The sequence below is a fragment of the Daucus carota genome, chromosome 6, assembly GCF_001625215.2.
Source record: "Daucus carota subsp. sativus chromosome 6, DH1 v3.0, whole genome shotgun sequence".
In the NCBI taxonomy this organism is placed as follows: domain Eukaryota; kingdom Viridiplantae; phylum Streptophyta; class Magnoliopsida; order Apiales; family Apiaceae; genus Daucus; species Daucus carota.
Genome location: NC_030386.2, coordinates 3,283,330 through 3,303,275, shown reverse-complemented (window position 1 = coordinate 3,303,275; position 19,946 = coordinate 3,283,330). Strand labels below are relative to the sequence as shown.

The 19,946-nt window shown below is 34.0% G+C and overlaps 3 protein-coding genes across 4 annotated transcripts; 2 read left to right on the top strand and 1 right to left on the bottom strand.

Moving 5' to 3' along the window:
* The first annotated feature begins 6,822 nt into the window (after nucleotides 1-6,822).
* On the top strand, nucleotides 6,823-10,889 carry LOC108225612 (cytochrome P450 720B2). The gene is made up of 9 exons (XM_017400538.2): nucleotides 6,823-7,129; nucleotides 7,279-7,603; nucleotides 7,958-8,107; nucleotides 8,468-8,716; nucleotides 9,004-9,102; nucleotides 9,186-9,264; nucleotides 9,392-9,513; nucleotides 9,802-9,929; nucleotides 10,711-10,889. The coding sequence occupies exons 1-9, from the start codon at nucleotides 6,906-6,908 to the stop codon at nucleotides 10,793-10,795; spliced, it is 1,461 nt and encodes a 486-aa protein (XP_017256027.1). The 5' UTR covers nucleotides 6,823-6,905; the 3' UTR covers nucleotides 10,796-10,889.
* Nucleotides 10,890-14,328: 3,439 nt separating this feature from the next.
* On the top strand, nucleotides 14,329-16,460 carry LOC108227201 (uncharacterized). 2 transcript variants are annotated; one of them, XM_064080540.1, is made up of 6 exons: nucleotides 14,329-14,465; nucleotides 14,599-14,663; nucleotides 15,327-15,375; nucleotides 15,482-15,589; nucleotides 15,904-15,985; nucleotides 16,081-16,460. In XM_064080540.1, the coding sequence occupies exons 1-6, from the start codon at nucleotides 14,417-14,419 to the stop codon at nucleotides 16,325-16,327; spliced, it is 600 nt and encodes a 199-aa protein (XP_063936610.1). In that variant the 5' UTR covers nucleotides 14,329-14,416; the 3' UTR covers nucleotides 16,328-16,460. The 2 variants fall into 2 exon arrangements, with proteins under 2 accessions (XP_063936610.1, XP_063936611.1); XM_064080541.1 differs by having other exon boundaries at nucleotides 14,389-14,465; nucleotides 15,288-15,375.
* Nucleotides 16,461-16,463: 3 nt separating this feature from the next.
* LOC108227202 (probable pectate lyase 9) lies at nucleotides 16,464-17,872 on the bottom strand. The gene is made up of 4 exons (XM_017402235.2): nucleotides 17,487-17,872; nucleotides 17,058-17,413; nucleotides 16,833-16,968; nucleotides 16,464-16,745 (listed from the first exon to the last, which is right to left on the bottom strand). The coding sequence occupies exons 1-4, from the start codon at nucleotides 17,733-17,735 to the stop codon at nucleotides 16,524-16,526; spliced, it is 963 nt and encodes a 320-aa protein (XP_017257724.1). The 5' UTR covers nucleotides 17,736-17,872; the 3' UTR covers nucleotides 16,464-16,523.
* Between the last annotated feature and the right edge of the window lie 2,074 nt (nucleotides 17,873-19,946).

Genomic DNA, 19,946 nt, shown 5'->3' with positions numbered 1-19,946 from the left:
TATGTTGTGCTTGAACAGAGGGAATTATAATTGCTCATTTGATAAAAGGGGTTGCATGCAAATCCCGCATAGCCTTCTACTAGATCTTGCTGCAAAAAATAGGTTGGATGGTTAAATAATTGATCCTGCTCAATTAAATGCTTTACCTGTAATGCATGCACAGAAGAACAGTTGCTGCAAATTGTTAGGATGTGACTGTATCCAACGCTACACACCTTTCAAGGAAATATTTAATTACATATTGACCATGTTGAATACTCAAATATTAATTCGAATTAAGATTTACTTTTCATAAATAAAATACTTTAAATTAAATATATATGAAATAACACACTGAAATTTTAGTTTTTCATATCCAAATTTCCGATAAATATTATAAAATATAATAATAACAATAACTTATAAAAAAAATAGATATAGTAACAACTATTATGTCCTCCCCTAATAGGGTCGGCCAAAAATGGCCAAATATGGGGCCATTCTGTCCGCGCCTTCCAGGGTCGGACAAAAATAATTCAGAAAACTTCATATATGTCCGTCCGGGGTTTTGTCTGCCGGATATTTTTTTTTAAACTCAGTTGTGTCCGCCCGAATGTCTTGAATTAGGATGATTAATTTTGAAAAAATAGAAAAAGGACGGTTCGTTTTGAAAACTTTTTGTCCGGAGCGATTATTTATGTAACGGAGCCACATCAGTGCCTAGTTTCGTAATTAAATATACATTCCAGCTGGCTGGCTGTCGGTTCATGACCCCACCGCACGACGTATCTGGCTTTAGTTGAGACTTTACAAGGCTGTACTGGTGTACTCTTTGGAAACTGAAATGAAAGTGAATAAAATAGAATTATATCACACGCCCTAACGATAATTATTAAATTAGGATGCTTCTTATGAGCTGCTTAATGCCCTTTTAAAATGAACTTGTACATGGAGGTAGCAAGATTCAGAGGAGTTTCACATATTTAACTCCAGATTCCTAAAGAAATTCTGCACTTGTTAGGTGGTTAATCACATCATTAAGACAAACCCAAACACAGATACCTCTTTTTGCCTCGTCAAGTCTCAACTTCGAAAATGTTGACTAAATGTATTACGGGTAACAAGAATTGGAATGATATCCGAACCCACTTTCCATTCACTTTTTAATTTTTCATTTTCTAAGAGTATTATTGATATAAAAAAATATGTGAAAATACTTTTTTCTTGTTTAGATCCTATGTTTTGCTTTTTTAGATCTTATTTTCCTTAAAAGAGATAGTATTTTATGTATTATGATATTTTATTATTGTTCTATGGATAAATATAATATATTATATAATAGGGGAGTGTTTTCGTACAAACTTACAAACTTTTTTTAATTTTTTTTATTTTTAGTATGTGTTAATTATTAGTTATGTAAGGCACTTGTGTTGAAAATAATTGAAAATTTATCACTATTCGAATAGAAAACATATAAATAAACTATGCGTTCAACGTATATATAATTTGAGTTCAACATTTTTTTAACATATTTTGTTGAACATGGTTAAAATTGTGTTAGAGAGTACATAAACTAAATTTTTAATGTAAGAACTAAATTAAACGTATTATATAACCCAAACCCTAGAAGTATATTTTGAGCATCTCTATAACCTAAATTTAAATATATTCAACAAAATTATAATTAGTGTTCAACACCGATGTTGAACTTCAGGTACAAATGTGTTGAATGCATGGTTATTTATGAGTTATTTTTAAAAATTGCGATGTTTTTTCAGTAATTTTCAACATGGATACTTTCTATAACTAAGGACTAACACGTTGCGAGAATGAAAAAAATCAAAAAAAAAAAAATTTGTAAGTTTGTAATTTAGAATAGTGACTATTTGATATTATCCCTATATAAATATGTGTCTATAACAATTACCAACATCAATATATTTAAAGAATATAAGAGTTCTTAGTGTACATACTTGTGCTAAAACATTATTATACAAAAAATTTGATATAATTTATGACGTTGTGTTCTACCTTTTGAATGAATAAAAAGTAAATTTGTTCCAAATCATGACAAAACTATATATTTTGAAAAAAAAATCCAAAAAATCACAAGTATAGTTATAAACAATATATTAAGGGTTAATTATCAACTAAGTCACTTTGTGTCCAAATATATCAAGTGAGTCATTGATTATAAAGTGGACTCAAATGAGTCCCTCATTTCAAATTTTTTATCAAAAATATATCATTTAGTCAATTCTTTACATTTCAAAACTTATTAGAAATAGTCAATGGGCCATACCATACTTCTCCACTTTTCTTCGCTTTTAACACTATTTTTACTTCAATATCTCCATTTTATTTATTAAAAATTCATGAGTCCCACCACTTTTTTCTTTTCTCATTTTCACTATTTTATACAAATTTCTTAATCTCCGCCTCAGCAATTATGTCCAATTCATACGTAAACAAATGACTGAAACGGAGGAAGTAATTAAGATGTATGTTTTAAAATTTTTGATTTAAAATGCCTCAACCCCGTATCAAATAAATTATGTATTTATGTATATGTAGGAAAATTATTAAATATTAAAGTGGAAGCACAAAATATATATTCCGGTACTATATTATTAACTGCGAATATGCGAAGTTTTGTTTGATTCGACTTCATATTATGACTCTTGGACCATTTAGATGAAATATATAAGATCTGATAAGATCTTAATTCACTTAATAATAACCTACTTCCTTCATCTCATATTATGTGTCCTTTTTTACTTATTTGTAGCGAATTGATCAAATTTTGATCACAAATTACATGAATTATATAATAATAAAATTTTTTAAAATTATTTTATTAGAAAATAGATCTAGGGGCATTTTCATGATTAATGAGCTCAGTTAATGGGAATCGAAACCTCATACTCATTTATTGATTTTGGATTAGCAAAATTTTTGTGCAGAAAGAGACTCTCTTGAAAGGTAAATCATTATTTCCACACCTCATGAGATATCATTTCCCATACCCTCATTTTTATAGCTCTTATTCCCATTCCCACCAACTATAAAAAAAACCCTGATCTACTTTAAAATGATTATATATAAGCATATGATGGCTCTTTGAGTTCTTTCTTTTTCAATGAACGACGAATCTGGAATCTTGGCAAATGTTTCTCTACGTCAGATAATAGTAATTAACAAACGCGTTTTCCGCAAGTACACTTAGTTTTGCAATTTAGTAGACGTGTAGCTAGGAGTACCGTATGTAATGTTTTTCATTTTTCATTTTAAACTCTATACTAAGGCTGATTAGAACCGGAATTTATTAAGTTAATAACTTGTATACTTTTCTAACGTCCACATGAATTAGTTAAAGAGTATTTGAGTCATTTACAAACATAAGCAAAAAAATGATGTATACCAATTTGCTAGCACTTTTGGGCCGACCTGTGGTGGGTTGTTAAGTCCGGTATGCATCTAGTTGTGAATCAGTTAATAAGTATTTGAGCCATTTATAAGCATAAGCAAATAACTAATGTATACCAATTTGCTAGCATTTTTGGGCCGACCTGTGATGGGTTGTTGGGTCTTGCGTCCAATAAACTAGCCTATGAAAGCCCTATTCAAGTCCATAAACGAGGATATGGACTTTGGGAGTAAACGAATATACCAGTGTTGAGCCATCCCGCTCAAAGTTTGAGAAAAAGCCCGACACATGATAGCCTCTGTGACTGTTGCAACAGCAAAGCATTCATAAACGTCCGTACACGATTGGCAGCCACCCGTTCCATCATAAGCCTTAATAGTGGGCAATTTGAATTTTCTTGAGATCCTTGCTGCCATGATCTCCTCCGTGAATGGTGGAATCGGGTTATCTGGATCACCTGCAGCCAACAAGTGAATTATATTCATACCAGAGTTTTGAGGGTTCTCGGTCCTTGACTGAGGTTCGGGCGGTCGCTCTGTTGCTTGGTGCACCAACATATCTCTCTTCAATTAAGCAGTCTGCTCTTTAAAAGCTTTAATCCGGTTTTCATATTCCTGATTCATAGGTCCACGGGACTCGGGGTAATTCTGCCTGGGATGGTATTGAGAGCCTCAACCCTGGTCTCCGTCCCTCCTTCTGCGTGGTGGAATATCATAATCCCTAAGAGGAGTCATAATCCGTTAGATAAGGATCGTATTCATTCGTGAGTCCTCTCGTGATCGTCACGACTCTTGAATAATGAGTCCAAGCATCGGTGGTTGTCACCACAAGGCTAGTCATAAGGGGCACAGTGCCGAAGATCAACGGGACTCAGGTTTGAGCGGTGGTGGTTGCGCCACTACTAGTAAGGGTCAACGTGAGTGGTGTTGCGGTGGTGACTGGAGTTGAGGTTCCAGCCACATGGGTGGAGAGTGAAATTTGTTGGGTGTAGGTTCCAATGGTGACCTGAGAAAAGGGTGGATCTTGGGTTGCGGTGTTGTCTCTAGTCGAAGGAGCATGAACTTCTGAGGGTAATCTGGTGGATCTCATGGTTGCGATCTTCTTCCCACAGACAGCGCCAAATGTTGTGGATCAAAAATCAAGGAGTGAGATTCGTGCTTTTTTTACTGCTCTCGGGGTTGAGATGCCTATGTATCTTCAGCTGGGTGAAGAATCCGGTCAAATATGTAGTTCTAGTATTAAGGGGTAGAGCCCTTTTATATAGTGATCTCTGGGTTAGAGATTGATTAGAAGTAGAATCTCAGGTGTATCTGGTAGAAGTAGGTGTTTGAGTTTGAGATAGACAGGGCTGATCCTTAATCCTTATCTTGAGTTGTTGAAGGTTACCTAGGACTCTAGCTAGTCATCTCTGAAAGTCAGAGTCCTTGCAGGACTCTTGAAATACTATACTCATCAATATGAATCCTAGTCAGAATACCAACCATACTCTGCCCAATTAATGTCATATGCAATAGTTCGAAGTCATAAACGAGATACATAATTGTAATTAATACTAGAGTTACTAGAATAAATCCTAATTATTATCATTTTTACTATCTAAATCAAGTCGCTAGGGATCCCGGATTGAATTAGCCTGAGTGAACTTCGCCATTTGATATTCCATTGCTTTCATACGCTCATTCATCTCTATCAGTTTGTTCTTTAACTGCTCATTTTCTTCATTAATAGTTGAAGTGGTAGGCATAATTTCAGACTAATAAAAATTTCTTTGTGATGAACCAACTCCATATACCGTGTTCCGCTTGTCTAGACCTTTAACTGGATTAAGGAATAATGCATTTTTATCCAGAGGCTGTCCAGATTTCTCCTGCTGCTTGAAAAGATTCACAAAGATTTCCTATATATAGTTACAATACAAGTCAAACAAAAACGTGAATGAAATTAAAAAAAAAGCTTCATCTGGTAAGTAAAGTTTTGGTTCTAAAAGAGACTAAAACATACTCATCTTGTTGATTTGGAGTCTTGTGTTGACCGGTCAGTGCGGGACATCAACTCACGTCTATATCTTGTTCAAAAACTGAAAATAAATCATCCGTCTTGATATGCAAGAAGCAAGCAAAAGATGTAAGAATTATGCGCGAGTTCTTGTAATAGAATTTTGTATGATAACGCAAAAAGATAATGAGTGTTGTCTCTATTTTCCGATTTTGTATTTGAGCAACATCAAGAAGAAAATATTTTATGGTGAGAAAGAGATGTTATTTGTTATAAAACAGAGTTGCTGACTAATTATAATTAATCATAACCGAATGTCAATGAACGTAACAGCAGATGCTTTTGCTTCATCCTTGGCGCTTTATTACTCTTCCAGTTTGTGGCTATTTTTCTAACGAAACGTCCCGTTGGTAAATGAGCGTGAGTATTTCATTGCGCATTGGTTGCAGAGTATTGACTAGTCAAATTGTTACAAATTCGTTGAGAATTACCAACAAACTAATTTCTCTTGCAATTTTCATTGGTAAAAGCGATTTATCTTGTAGTTGATTTTATCAAATATAAAGTACAATTTGTAGTGAATTTTATCAAACAAATAATACAATTTTGAAGATAGAAATGCTTACCTAGAAGGAGTATTATTGAAAAAGCAAGTACCGAGTAAAGAAAATAACTGATTTAGGTTTCCACGGATGAAATTCCTCGACGACAATTTAGAAAAGAAGAAAAGGGTAGAAGTTCTTTTACTTTTTTTTTTTTTGGATTTTGACGGGAGAGGACTGCACTAATTTCTTGCTTCATTACTTAATACTCCATGCGTCCCCTCCGATTCTTATCGTTTGAAATGGAGTGCTCGGCACGCATTTTAAGGCTCATATAAAATATAGTTTTATAACTTTTTTTTATAATTTTCTTTTTTTGAATAAAAATTTAAACATTAGATTTTTATTCAAAAAGAGAAAATTCTGAAAATAAGTTGTGGAACTATACTTTATATGAGTCTTAAAACGTGTGCCGAACACTTCATTCTAAACGATAAGAATTGGAGGGGACGGAGAGAGTATAATATAAGAGTTCGATTTAATTTTTAGAAAAAAATTACGAACTCAAACACATAAAATATATTTTAAATTTTTTTGAATTTAACAATTTTTAGAATTTATATAAGTCTAAATTTTTAGAATTTTTAGAATTCTAAATTTTTAGAATTTAGATACATTAATCAGATACTCAAACGCATAAAATACTCAATAATTCATATTACTTTTTCATGAAACCTAGCCTAATAGATTGTCTAGTAACTTTTATTTTGATGAAATTTAATATGCATTATTAGTTTAAGCCCCGTTCTTATGATTAAACTATCAATAGATCCTCACATACATGACACACACACATCAACATGCTCTCATGTGTATAAATATCCAAACAATCTCTCCTTGAGCTCACAAGTCTTCTTGCATCTCTCTCTTCCCTTCCCTTCTCTCTGTTCATCACAACAAAAATGGCAGAAATATATTCAAATATCTGGTTTCTAATGATCCTAACACTTGTCTTCTTCATTTTCCTTGTAAAGCTGTTGAAGCATCGCAAAAATTTCGAAAATTTCGGGTACAGTAAGCTACCTCCGGGAGGCAGAGGCTTGCCCATTGTAGGTGATAGCATTAACTGGTACAATGCTGTTTCAAGCTCTCATCCCCCTAGCTTTGTCAAAGAACAAGTTAAAAGGTACACACATACACGGGTCTGGTTCTACGTATAACCGGTCTTTTTTAGTGTGTGCTTACGGGCACACTCCGATTTTTATTTTTTTAAAATATATTTAGCACTCTTTATCTGACGGGAGTTAGGTGACGGATTTTCATTGACTTCTACAGGTACGGGAAAATATTTTCTTGTAATTTACTTGGAAAAAGGGCGGTGGTGTCAGCGGATCCGAGTTTCAACAGATTTATAATGCAAAATGAAGGGAAATTATTTCAATCAAGTTATCCGAAATCATTTCGGAACTTGGTTGGAATAAATGGAGTGATCAATGCCCAAGGAGAGCAACAAAAGAAGCTCCATTCCATTGCTTCCAATATGATGAGACTAGACAAGTTCAGTTTTCATTTCATGAAAGATATTCAATTGGTTTTGCATCAAACAGTTACAAACTTCGAAAACAATGAAGTTGTAATTCTTCAAGATGTTTGCAGAAAGGTATGCACTATTTTTAAGCAAGTTGAGTGCTTGAAAAAATGAAAGCATGTGCTCAGGGGCGGAACCAGAAATTGAAATGACCCGGGCTGAATCTAAATTAATAGCTTTTTGCTGATTACTTGAAATCAGCCGGGTCTCATATTAAGAGATCTGCTATTGTTTTAAGGAAAAATATGATCGAAACTAAAAAAAGTTCATTAATTTTTCTGACTCAGCCGAGGTTAGCCTGCCCCTGTTCCCCCCTGCATGTGCTGGTCATTTATGTGTGGCACAAGTGTTGGTTATAATTTATGTTACTTATTAATGATCACTAGCTGGCTTGTTAATACATTGATTATACATGGTGGCCAACAGGTTGCGATTAATCTAATGGTGAATCAACTGCTGGGAGTTTCGAGTGATGCAGAAGTGGATGAAATGGCTCATTTGTTTTCTGATTTTGTGGATGGCTGCCTCTCTGTGCCCATCAACCTCCCGGGATTCGCGTTTCGCACTGCTATGAAGGTCAATACTTTCCCCTTACTCCTCTTATAGTAGATATACTAAATTACTTCTGTTCCACAAAGTTTAGCTTATATCCGAATAATTCCCCTTATCGCGCTGAAGATTAGGGGCTAGCTTAGCTTTATTATGCCTCTTCTCGTCAGCATATGTCGATTTCACTTTGTTACTATAATTTTGATGTGCTATGCAAACCTTGACATTATAATATAAATCCTACTTTCGGAAAACAAAATGTCAGAGAATTTAACATATTTACTGTGCAAGAACTCTTACTTACTGCAGGTTCACTTTTACATTTTTGGTTTTGTAAGTTGAATGTTTTCTAGCGTTTTTGTGATCGCTAATTAATTGATTGTACAGGCAAGGGAGAAGATTATAGATAAATTCGACAAGATTGTGAAGAAGCATAGGGAAGAAAGAAAATCCGGTGCTGAATTAGTCGGAAATGGATTGCTGGGAAGACTAGTGGATGACGAAAGTTTAGCTGACGATACAATGGCAGACTTTGTCATAAATCTTCTCTTTGCTGGAAATGAGACTACAGCTAAAACCATGCTTTTCGCTATTTATTTTCTAACTCAATGCCCCGAAGCCATGAAGCAACTACTGGTATGTACTTACATTACTAAACTCTGGAATATTATCATTATTGAATCGTGTTAGGAGATATCTAAGTGTAAGTAATGGCGTTTTACACTCCTGTATCGAAACGATGTCACTTCACTTCTGTACTATATACAAACTTGTGATTTGCGATTCCTAGTAAGACGGCTTCAGGATTATAGTATCAATTTTCCATCTGACAGGAAGCATGCATGTTCTGTTGTTATTAATTTATAAAGAGTGGAATCATTTGTCGAGCATTTTGGAATAATTCAATTTTGTTTTGCTAACAGGAAGAGCAACAAGCACTGAAGAGCCAAAAGAATGGTTCTGATGCTGAAGATGAGATGCTCACTTGGCAAGACTATAAAGCAATGCCTTTCACCCAATGTGTGAGTAATTCTCTCCATCGATCCGGTTAATGCATAAATAATTGTCAGAATGAAATAAGTGAACTGGTATTTATCCACAACAGGTGATCGATGAAACACTTAGGCTGGGAGGCATTGCAATTTGGCTAATGAGAGAGGCGAAACAAGACATAGAATATCAAGGTATGATCACTTTCTTTCTTTCTGTCTTTTTTAGAAATCTATGTACATTAGTATCTGTAGAAATAACCTAACTGAAGATCAGAGTCTTTAAATTTCACTTGATTTATAGTTACCTGTTCGTTTTCAGATTATGTTATTCCAAAAGGATGTTTCGTAGTCCCCTTTCTTTCGGCAGTACATCTGGATGAAAATATATACGAAGATTCTTTGTTGTTCAATCCTTGGCGATGGATGGAACCTCAAAATATGGTGAGCGACTGAGCGTCCTCTCTGCAATCCTCAGTACTCATCATTATTTTCAGAATTGTCTGAGTCCCTTGGGAATCAAACTCGAGATCACTGAATCACAATAACTTCTGTCCTGACACCTTATTTTGTATAGTTGTTATAAATATCTAAAATCAACTACACAAAAGACGCTTATTTGTTAGCTTATGGGCTTACCAGGATCATATCATATTTTCTTAACATTATTGTTAATCGGACTTGATATGCATTTCACGAATACGTGTTAATATATATTTATTCTGAATGAAGGAGAAGAGGAACTGGAGAAGTAGTCCATTCTATACACCTTTCGGAGGAGGTTCCCGGTTCTGTCCAGGAGCAGAGCTGGCTCGCCTTCAAATCGCGCTATTTTTGCACCATTTTGTAACCACCTACAGGTTCATATTCATTTCTAAAGCTTCATTTCATACACATAAGCACACACAGCTGATCTTGAGCTAAGACGGAAAAAAGTTGTGCACCCATAAACATAAACCTTGATCAAGAGGCATTGGGGACTGACCAAAACTGATCAATCCTAACTTCCGGTTAAAAATCAGTCGTCATTTTATTTTAAGCCACTAATATTAAAACGGTCTTTCTGGTATGTGTCCAAAGGTACACAATAAGCACCAACTCTCATGAAAACGGTTTCTTTTTATTCGTGGAATTGGTGTGAATGCAGGAGGGCCATTAACATTTATTATTTCTCCACCAATCAAAATTTATCATTCTGATAAAAGTTAGACTATTAGAGCATCTCCAAGGGTTCAAACTGTTAGCTAAAAATCTATGTGTCATCCTATATGTCATCTAGGTGGCCCTTTTACATAATATGTAAAAAAAAGTTGCACTTCAACCATCATCTTTTACCAAAAAATTATAGATAACAAAATATCATTCAATAGATTTGTTGAACCAAAAAAGCTATCAGGTATAATTTTAGCCTATAATTATACATAACACCATTGGAATGAAAACCTTCACTGTTAGCAAAAATTTGTATAGTCCATTTACATAAGCATTATAGCTAATGAGTTCAGATATTAACCTTGGAGATACTCTTAGGTGGGTAAATCATAGAAAATCTCATATTAAAAAGTTAGCGATAATTTATTTTAATTCCCGTTATTTCAGAAATTACACATGCCTAACCTTAACCTATGTATATTTTGTCAGGTGGACTCAAATGAAGGAGGATAGGATGTCATTCTTTCCTTCAGCAAGATTAGTGAACGGATTTCAGATCCAGTTGACCAGATAAATAATGTGTGATGATAGGTTCATGACTTGTAACTAAACTTAAAAATTGATTATATATATTTTTCAATATAATGAATATTATTTTATTTCTTTTATTTTATAGTATGATTATCAATATCGACATATTCTTCATTCTTGTCAGCACTATAGCCTTATAAAAAGCCTTATAAAAGAGAATCTATTCTTTTCCGGAATGAGTCGGGTCGAAATCACAAACTCGCTTGTGTTATTCAACTGTGCTCTTATCAATAGTTTTCTAAATAACTATCCCGTTTAATTGCAGTTCATTTTTTACTACTAATATTTTTTGCCCGCGCTCCGCGCACGGGCGTCAATGATTTATTATTTGTTTATTATTATTTCAAAAATAAATTTACTATGTAATAATATCTTAATTTCCAAAGACAAAATAGGCCGAAAATCTTATATTAGACATAATTTTGTAATACTTAAGTTTATTATATATCAAGAATATTAAAGTGAAATTATTTATCAAACTTAACATTATACGTCAAATTGAACATCATATTAATAAAATTTTAAAATTATCCGTTAAACTGAATAAATAAGTCTGAATAATTATATCTACGTATAATGAAAGGTTTATAGACTCGTACACTTTATTATTATGTAGTTACGTGGATAACTGAATATTGCTAAATAGTTAATATTTTACGTTCTCAGAATTTTCCTATTAGAGATTGGTCGTTCATACATGTAATGATTAAACAATTCATGGATACTCGCATCTCGATTAATATAAACTTTTGAAACTGATAAATGTTATATTTTTTAAAGTTGCAAGTGTTGTTATAAGAAAGTAGAGGTGTACACGGGTTGGTGAAACCGACCGAACCAACCCAAACCGATCATATTTCGCCGGAACCAATCCGAATTTTTTTGACCCGATTGATAATTGGATTAAAAATTGAGTAACCCGATTTAATTGGGTTGAACACGGGTTTCGGTGTTTTTTACCGATCCAACCCAACCCGATTAAAAAAATATTAAATTACACATAAAAATTATCCAACCCAAAATTTATAACTCTTAGGTATCCTGACTTAAATATTGAGTGATTTGGTGATCTTATTTATCAAACAACTTGCTTCTTGTATACTAGAGTCGGTTTTATCTCTTTGGCAGACTCATCAAAGCTACAGTCCACCGAGTGTTAGCAATGTAACAAATAAGAGAAAATTATGAGAAAATAGATGCATTTGACATGGATAATTACATCATTTTGTTGAAATCAGACTAACATACTCTAAGATTCAGTTAAAATTTTATCTTTTGATGTGTCAAAGTTTGATTTTGCTTTATTTTTCATAACCCGATCAAACCGATCCGAACCAAAGTGATACAAATTGGTTTGGGTTATGAATTTAAATTTTATGGTTTGGGTTGAGAATTTGAAAATCCGATTTAATTGGGTTGGATCGTTAAATTTCTTCAACCCGTCCAACCCGAACCGTGTACAGCCCTATAAGAAAGTATAAGCAAGCCTTTTTTTTGCTAAAAATAACTAAAAAACAAAAATAATTCGTATTTTTAAAACTTCTTAATAAATAAAAATAGAATTCATTACCCTTATAATAATTATGGTAGTGTATTTAATATAGTTATCTTCTTTTCATTTTGATTAATAGTTATATATTTAGCACAAATTCAAAATTTAAAATATTCAAAATGATATAATTACGGAAAGTAGTTATTGCAGTATCTTTTAAATTAAGAAGATTTAATGGGAGAAGTTATTGTTTATCTTAAATTCGAGGCGGATTTATATGTATTAAATTAATAGAGGATTTTTAAACACCAATGACATTCAACAAAATATTAATTTATTGATCATGGCGTTTGGTTTGGTTTGTTATCACCTCCCTCTCGTAAATGATCGACTCTTCATTTTAATAGTTTAATTTAGGGCTGAGCAAAACAGAATCAAAACCGAAGAACCAAACCGAATTATGAAAATTCGGTCCGGTTCGGTTCGGTTCCCATTTTTCAGGAAGTTCGATCTATTCAGTCCGAACCGAATTAAATTTCAGTTCGGTCCGATTCTTTTCAAAAAATTTCGGTCCGGACCAAATAGACCGAATTATTTTCACTAATATATTAAATATAATATATCTATACTTACTATACTATTAAAGCCGAAACATTGAAAATTTGGTCGGTCGGCCGATACTTGGACCGAAATACGGGCCTGTCTATATAACCAATTTTTTATAACTAAAATATATTACCTTTTTAACTTTCTATCTAAAAAACCTCAATCTTTTATAATAACATCGAGCAACATAGTAATTACCTTTTACACTAGAAGACATCATCTTTTTTAGATTTTCTAACCTAAAATACCGATCTTCTACAATTAACCGGGGGTTTTCACGGAAACAACCTCTTTACTCTCAGGATATGGTAGGCCTGACAATTTGACACGTCACACGCTAACATGAAACGACACGAAAAAAATGGATATGGGTTTTGATTTTCGATACACGAAGCACGAAAGTACACGAAAACAAAATTACACGATAGATTTCGTGTCGGATATGGGTTTTCATTTTGGGTACACGAGATACACGAAAATATATGAAATATTTGTACATAATTTATATTATATATATGTTATAATTTATTAAATATATAATTATGGCCAAAATATATATTTATATGTATATATAGATATATATTATAGATACATTAACAAATTTGTTGAGAATTATACACAAGTATAAATATATCATTCACATTTAGTAAAATTATATAGGAAAAAATATATTAAATCTATTTTTTGATTAAAATTATATTAATATTTTTATATATAATATACACTAAAAGTACATGAAAAATACACGAAATTAATAACGGGCGGATACGGGTTTCATCTTCAAGTACACGAAACACGGAAATACACGAAACAAAAGTATACGAAAGGAAACGATTGTCACCTCTAAGATAAAGGCATGGTTGCGTACATGTTATCCTCCCAGACCCTGCTCTAAGCGGGATATACTGGTTATGTTTGATTTGGTTGGTATTCGAGTCTTAACATCATTTCTTAAAACGGGATATACTGGTTATGTTTGATTTGGTTGGTATTCGAGTCTTAACATCATTTCTTAAAACATTTAAAAGATGCACATGAGGTTATGGGAGGTCTTATTTTGATACAATTGTTAAGGATTGTATTGATTTATTTCAACACTTTGATGAAATGTTAGTGTGTTTTGCACATAGGTCTGCGAATGGGGTGGCTCATGCATTAGTAAGAGCGGCTTATTATACGTCAGGCTTTCGGGAATGGCATGAAAATGCTCCTGATTTTATTCATCATGTAATTTGCTATGAAGCTTTATAAGTAATGCAAGTACGATTATTGTCAAAAAAACATTTAAAAGATTACAATTAAAAAAGGAAAAATCGAAGTTAACCGCGCAAGAAGTTTTATTTTTCCTCTAACACAATGGGTTTAAATTCAAATTGGGCCGAACCACTTCCACCGGGTCAAACCCAAACCGCCTCAAAGCCCAATCAAACCCTATAAATCTCTCAAATCACAAACTCACAGCCCTAATTCCCAAATTGCAGATAGCAAAAGCAATCACTCCCCAAAATGTCAGGAAGAGAAGTTCGAGAGTACACAAATCTCTCCGATCCCAAAGGTTCATATTTTAATTCTCGTAAACTTAAATTTAAACACTCACGCACACATTTTCGACTCGAAACTCGAAGGATATCCGCTAGGCTAAGTCTTTTCGATTAAATAAATATGGGTTGTTTTTAATTTCTGTGCAGATAAGAAATCGGGGAAAGGGAGGATTGATGATGAGGATACTACGTTTCAGCGGATGGTTGCTAAGGTTAGTCATTTCGGCTTCCTCTCGATTAATTGACTGTATTGTAGAATCTCGATAAATTCAATGTATTGTGGAAGCTCGATAAATTAATGATCTTGATAGGTATATGTGTTGGAGTTTTGAGGTTGTGTAGTTTGATATTGGTTAGATTCTGTGGTTCTTAGGCTAGGGTATTGGGTTATTGAGGTTTGAGGTAGTGTAGTTTGATAAATTTGGGAGATTCTGTTCCAGCCGCTCGCTGTAAGAGCTTGCTTCATCTTTTCGGGCACGCGTAGAGGCATGGTTAACTATAAGTAGAATAAAAAGTGAAGGCTAATTGTAGGTGTATAATGGGTTATGAAATCGTCGGGTATTATCCCAAAATTGCCAGGTTTGACTAATGAGATTAGATTAAAGAGTATGATGATTGTAATAAACGAGCCCCATTTATCCATTCAAGTAAATACCAATCATAGGACAGGAGTACTCATGAATGTTGGAATCTGCATGTTCACTCTTGATTTTAGTAAGTGAATAAAAAAAATTGTTTTTAAGATTTATTGTCATGTGTTAACAATATAGCATAATATTATCTTTGACATTCATGTTGTATTCTTTGAATTTTGTTCTGATAACATGCCCTGACAGGGATTTTGGCTTCCTCTATTGGGCTGTTGATGCATACAGATGCAAGAGGTTGCTGGTGAACGTGGGGGATACCTTCATGGACGAGGCGGTATATTTCTACCTGTCCTCTTATTTATCTTATATGATTATATATTGTACACAGGCATATTGTGATTTAGCAATACAGCATAAGCTTTACTTGAGCTGAAATGCAGCCTTGGACAGTGATGATTTGCTCTATCTCAAGGAGCAGATGGAAGCTGAGGAAGATGCAGAACGCCTTCTACGCCGCACCGAGAAACGGGCTTTTGCTGCGTTTAAAATATCCTTTCTTAGAACCATGTTGAACTTCTCCTTTGTGACTTAGTTTTTTCTTGTGGCTATAAATATGCAATTTTGAATTTATTTTTTTAACAGAAAATGTGCGACTGAAAATTTGCAGGGAACGATTGTTTTGTTTAAAACCCTTGATTTGAAAAGCAATTTTTAAAAAAAGATATATTTGTAAAAGATTTACTAAATTTGGGGTTTGAACAAAGATTTACTGATATATATGCTTACTGTTTATGTTTGGTTTTTAGGCTCAGAAAATCAGTTTAATTTATTGTTGCTAGAATTTCTTTAACCGCTTTGAACAAAGCTGCAAGCATAGCTGATTCTTCACCAGCAACAATTCCCCTGCCACTTCGGGTTGAGCCAAAACCAAAGAGTGGGATTAGGTCTCCCTCCCTGCTCTCTCTCTCTCTCACACACACACACACACAAATGGAAATCTGTATTCAGAATTTTAAGTTAAGTTTTTGTTGTATTGTAGGCAGCAGGATTTACTTAAGAAAGTGGTGGAAGTCAAACCAAAGCGACCAAGAGTTGCAACCCCTCATGATAATAAGAACGTTACTGTATCTGCCATCACTGGACACTCAGCTAACAGTAAACCAGAGGCAAACCAGGGGGAAAAAGTGGCACCTTCAGTAGATGGTGATAAAACCAAAAATAACATGGACAACCCTGTTAAAAGCTTGCTAGTAGCATATGTAAATTCCGACAGTGAAGAAGATTGATGGATGAAAACTAATTGTATGTTTGACAACTGTAATTTTGTTCAAGTTCATTAGTACAAATGAGCCTTGTTGATCTAGAACGAATATGTAGCAGAGCTCAATGAATTAATATATATTACAATTTACAACGTCAGGCATAGATTACATCATTATAACCACTGAGATGGTTTTTCATGTTAAGAACTTTCACATTTATTTAGCATGTAGATCTTTTGGAGCATCTTAATGCACCTGAGGTTTTTGTTAATGGCCTCACTGAAATTGCATCTGCCACCTCAAATTGTTGTTCTTGGTTGTAATTTGGCTTTGCGACAGCATTGTTAGGTCTTTGCTGGTTGAAACTAGCTCCGTTTTCAAATATGTCATTCACCGACCACAAATTGGAGGATGTATCGCCACTATTCTTATTCCAGACAACCTGCAAAGTGCAAAATGTTATTAGAGTTCATATATTTGTTTGATACATAATATGTGACAATGCAAGTTCTTGCTGCAGTCTGTTTACCTCCTTGTTCCCTGTTTTGGGTGCTATGAAAAGGTTTGCTTGACTTTTAACGCTAGGGTTCATGCTCCCCCCTATTGCGTATAGCCCCCATCCTTGGTAAAGATTGTTGACAACATGCGCATATCCAAAGCGAACCCTGCACAAATTCACCATAAGCATAAAAACCCTGCATAAATTTTCATGAAAAATTACGTAAAAACACTTAACAGTCATATAAAAACATACCTTGGCATCCTCTGATGACAATTAGGACCGAAATAGTTGAAGACAACGGTGACCTTCATATTTCTGTCTCGCAAAAAGCCATCATCATGTCCCAAGAGCATAACCTTGTTCTGGTATCTAAACCAGTTGTTAGAAATAGTAACATCTGTAGAGCCTCGGGTAACATCAATGAGACCATCTGGGCAGTCATAGAGTGTGTTATGGTCTATCCAAATCTTGCTTGATGATAACATTCTGATTGCATCTCCATCTGCATGGCCTATATTCACAATCTTTGCATCTGGACCTCTTACTGGTCCTGGGCCTTGCGCTAGACAGTCGTGGATTCTTAAGCCATGGATGATCACGTCTGTCACCTGTTCATATAAGTTGTTATTAGACAGGAATAAATATAAGAATAGAATTAATTGTTAAATCATTAGTACATACCCTTTGCAGCAGCAAGCAGGCACCGCCTGCAATGTGAATGCTGGCACCTCGTCCATCTATAGTCGTAAAGCTGCTGACAAGAAGTGGCCTCTGAAGTTTAATTTTCATGTCTCTCTCAAAGGTGACCCATTTCTTTCCCCCAACATTGGTCATTGCATATCTCAGCGTGCCTGGTTTAGGGTTCATTGCATCGTCACTAGGGTCGGTCACAACATATTCAGTAACATCAGGACCAACATTCCTTGTCATTTTCCCAGCATAACCAATCGAACATTTAGCCAGTTCTTGTCTGTTTCTATGCCATTTTGGGTTCAATCTCCAGCACTCATCGATCACATTCAGGACTTTGCCAGAACTACTGGCAAGAACCGGAGAGCTCAAAGTTAGCATAGTTATGACAATGGTGAGAACCAAAGCAAGCCTGCATGATGCCATCTGAATACATTTTGAGATCATATCAGATGTCAAAGCCTTTCAATATGAGATAGATAAAAGTGAGATTTTTGAAGTTTAGAGGGCTTGTAGTGGCAGTATTTATACATGCAAAACAAAGTTCACTGTTTTTCTTTAGATATATGTGTTGTCATTAGTAAAGATTAATTAGATTCATGGTCTAAAAATAGTGTAATTGATGTCTAATAATATGGCTTAACAGATAATCTTTGCTGTGTCTAGTTAAAAGCATAGATTTACAAGTGATAAACATATGGCATTTCCCTTGCTTTGCTAAATATAGGATCAGATGGTACCTGTCAAGATTGGCCTACAATTTTTACCTTTTCACCATCCATTCGGCCTACAGTTTTTACTTATTTACTGTCCGTTCGATTTTCAGAGACAACTGTACTGTTCTTTCCTTCTACTGTTTTTGTTTTGAAGGCAAATATCCAACTCATGAATATACATACACCTCACCATTTCTGAAATGGCATTTCACATCAAACATTTGCTAAAACAGGATTCCGTTTTTTCAGCTAATTTGAATTCCGTTTCAAATCAAAACCATTGAGCTGTATAACTTTTCGTAGTATCATCTCATGTACCAGCAGCCGTGCTATTTGAATTCATTTAAGAAAAAACTGATATAGTTCGATATAATAACAACTTATTAAGGACGAGAGACAATAAAATACATCAAGTAACAAAGAATTAGGAGTTCAACAATTTATTGATCCAGCTAAACCTTATAAAATCCTTCTACTGCTAATCATCAACTAATTATCTGCAACAAAGGCCATTGTTTAGGAGTAGGTTTCCAACAAGTTTGTACAAAACAAGTTTTGTGCAATGTAATCCAGGTTGCATTGCACAAAACAGGTGTTTCTTTTTTTTCTTTTTTATTGTCCCAAATGGGCTACCATGTCCAAATTAATGTAATCAACCCATGTGATCTGTGAGAATTAAGCTTTAGTCATTTTCAACGGATATAAACTCATCCGTTGATTGATTTGCAAGCTTCATTCGTTGATTGTTTTAAAAGTCCTATCCGTTGAGAACTCTGTGACTCATCTTTTGAGAATTGTGCAAATTTCATCCGTTGAAATATTGGTGACCCATCTGTTGATCATCTTTCACTTAGATAAAATTATATGGCATTGGATATTAACAATTAGCTACCTATTCTAACCCTCCGTTGATGCATCTCAAGACAGTACTAACAAATATTTCAATTGATAAATGGATAAATCATCTGACTGGAACATGTTACATTGTATTATGTTATTATCAAAATTATTGATTCCTAACATTCTGGGTTTAAGTCAACATTTGGCTTATTTCTAATTTTAAACTGGCTTCTGACTTATTGCATAAACAAATATTTTTCAGATTAATGTCAGAAATAACTTAAAACCCGAGTTTTAAACCTAAGCAAACAGGCTCTGGAAGCGATCTGATAATTTTTTTGTGATGAGTTGATATTGCTAAGTTGATAAATATTTTTTAAAAATGGTGGAGGGAAAGTTCCATCTTCGATTCTTAGTGTCAACCTCAGAGCGGACAGCTTACTTGTTTTATTTATTAATTATTTGTTGAACAAAGACAGTGATATTGTTTCTTGTTTCTCTATTGATCAAGAAATTTGATTTTTGAGAAATAATCATCTAATAAGAAGATTTCAATTTTTTTCAAATGAATGATTTGAAAATATATTGATATTGTGCCAGTTTGGCTATATAATTAAAGTGTTTGTGTTTGCTAGAAGCCAGCTTCTGCTTTTTTTTTATCCGTTTGTGTAAAAAATAAAAAACACTTAAAAACAGTTGAACCGACCGAACCAATCCAAACCAACCATATTTCACCCGAACCAATTTAAATTTTTTTGACCTGATAGATAATTGGATTGAAAAATGATTAACCCGGTTTAATTGGGTTGGCCTGGTTTAATTGGGTTTGACACGGGTTTCAGTTTTTTTCAACCGATCTAACCCAATTCGATTGAAAAATATTAAATTACATACT

What these genes read in the sequence shown, in the direction of transcription:
- LOC108225612 (XM_017400538.2), top strand. Translation starts at nt 6,906, where the DNA reads ATGGCAGAAATATATTCAAATATCTGGTTTCTAATGATCCTAACACTT. An exon ending in CGTTTCGCACTGCTATGAAG is followed by an intron (nt 8,108 to 8,467) that starts GTCAATACTTTC and finishes TTGATTGTACAG; the next exon opens with GCAAGGGAGAAGATTATAGA. An exon ending in ACAAGACATAGAATATCAAG is followed by an intron (nt 9,265 to 9,391) that starts GTATGATCACTT and finishes GTTCGTTTTCAG; the next exon opens with ATTATGTTATTCCAAAAGGA.
- LOC108227201 (XM_064080540.1), top strand. Translation starts at nt 14,417, where the DNA reads ATGTCAGGAAGAGAAGTTCGAGAGTACACAAATCTCTCCGATCCCAAA. An exon ending in AAATCTCTCCGATCCCAAAG is followed by an intron (nt 14,466 to 14,598) that starts GTTCATATTTTA and finishes ATTTCTGTGCAG; the next exon opens with ATAAGAAATCGGGGAAAGGG. An exon ending in ATACCTTCATGGACGAGGCG is followed by an intron (nt 15,376 to 15,481) that starts GTATATTTCTAC and finishes GCTGAAATGCAG; the next exon opens with CCTTGGACAGTGATGATTTG.
- LOC108227202 (XM_017402235.2), bottom strand. Translation starts at nt 17,735, where the DNA reads ATGACAAGGAATGTTGGTCCTGATGTTACTGAATATGTTGTGACCGAC. An exon ending in CCTGCTTGCTGCTGCAAAGG is followed by an intron (nt 17,414 to 17,486) that starts GTATGTACTAAT and finishes TTATATGAACAG; the next exon opens with GTGACAGACGTGATCATCCA. An exon ending in CCAAAACAGGGAACAAGGAG is followed by an intron (nt 16,746 to 16,832) that starts GTAAACAGACTG and finishes TGCACTTTGCAG; the next exon opens with GTTGTCTGGAATAAGAATAG.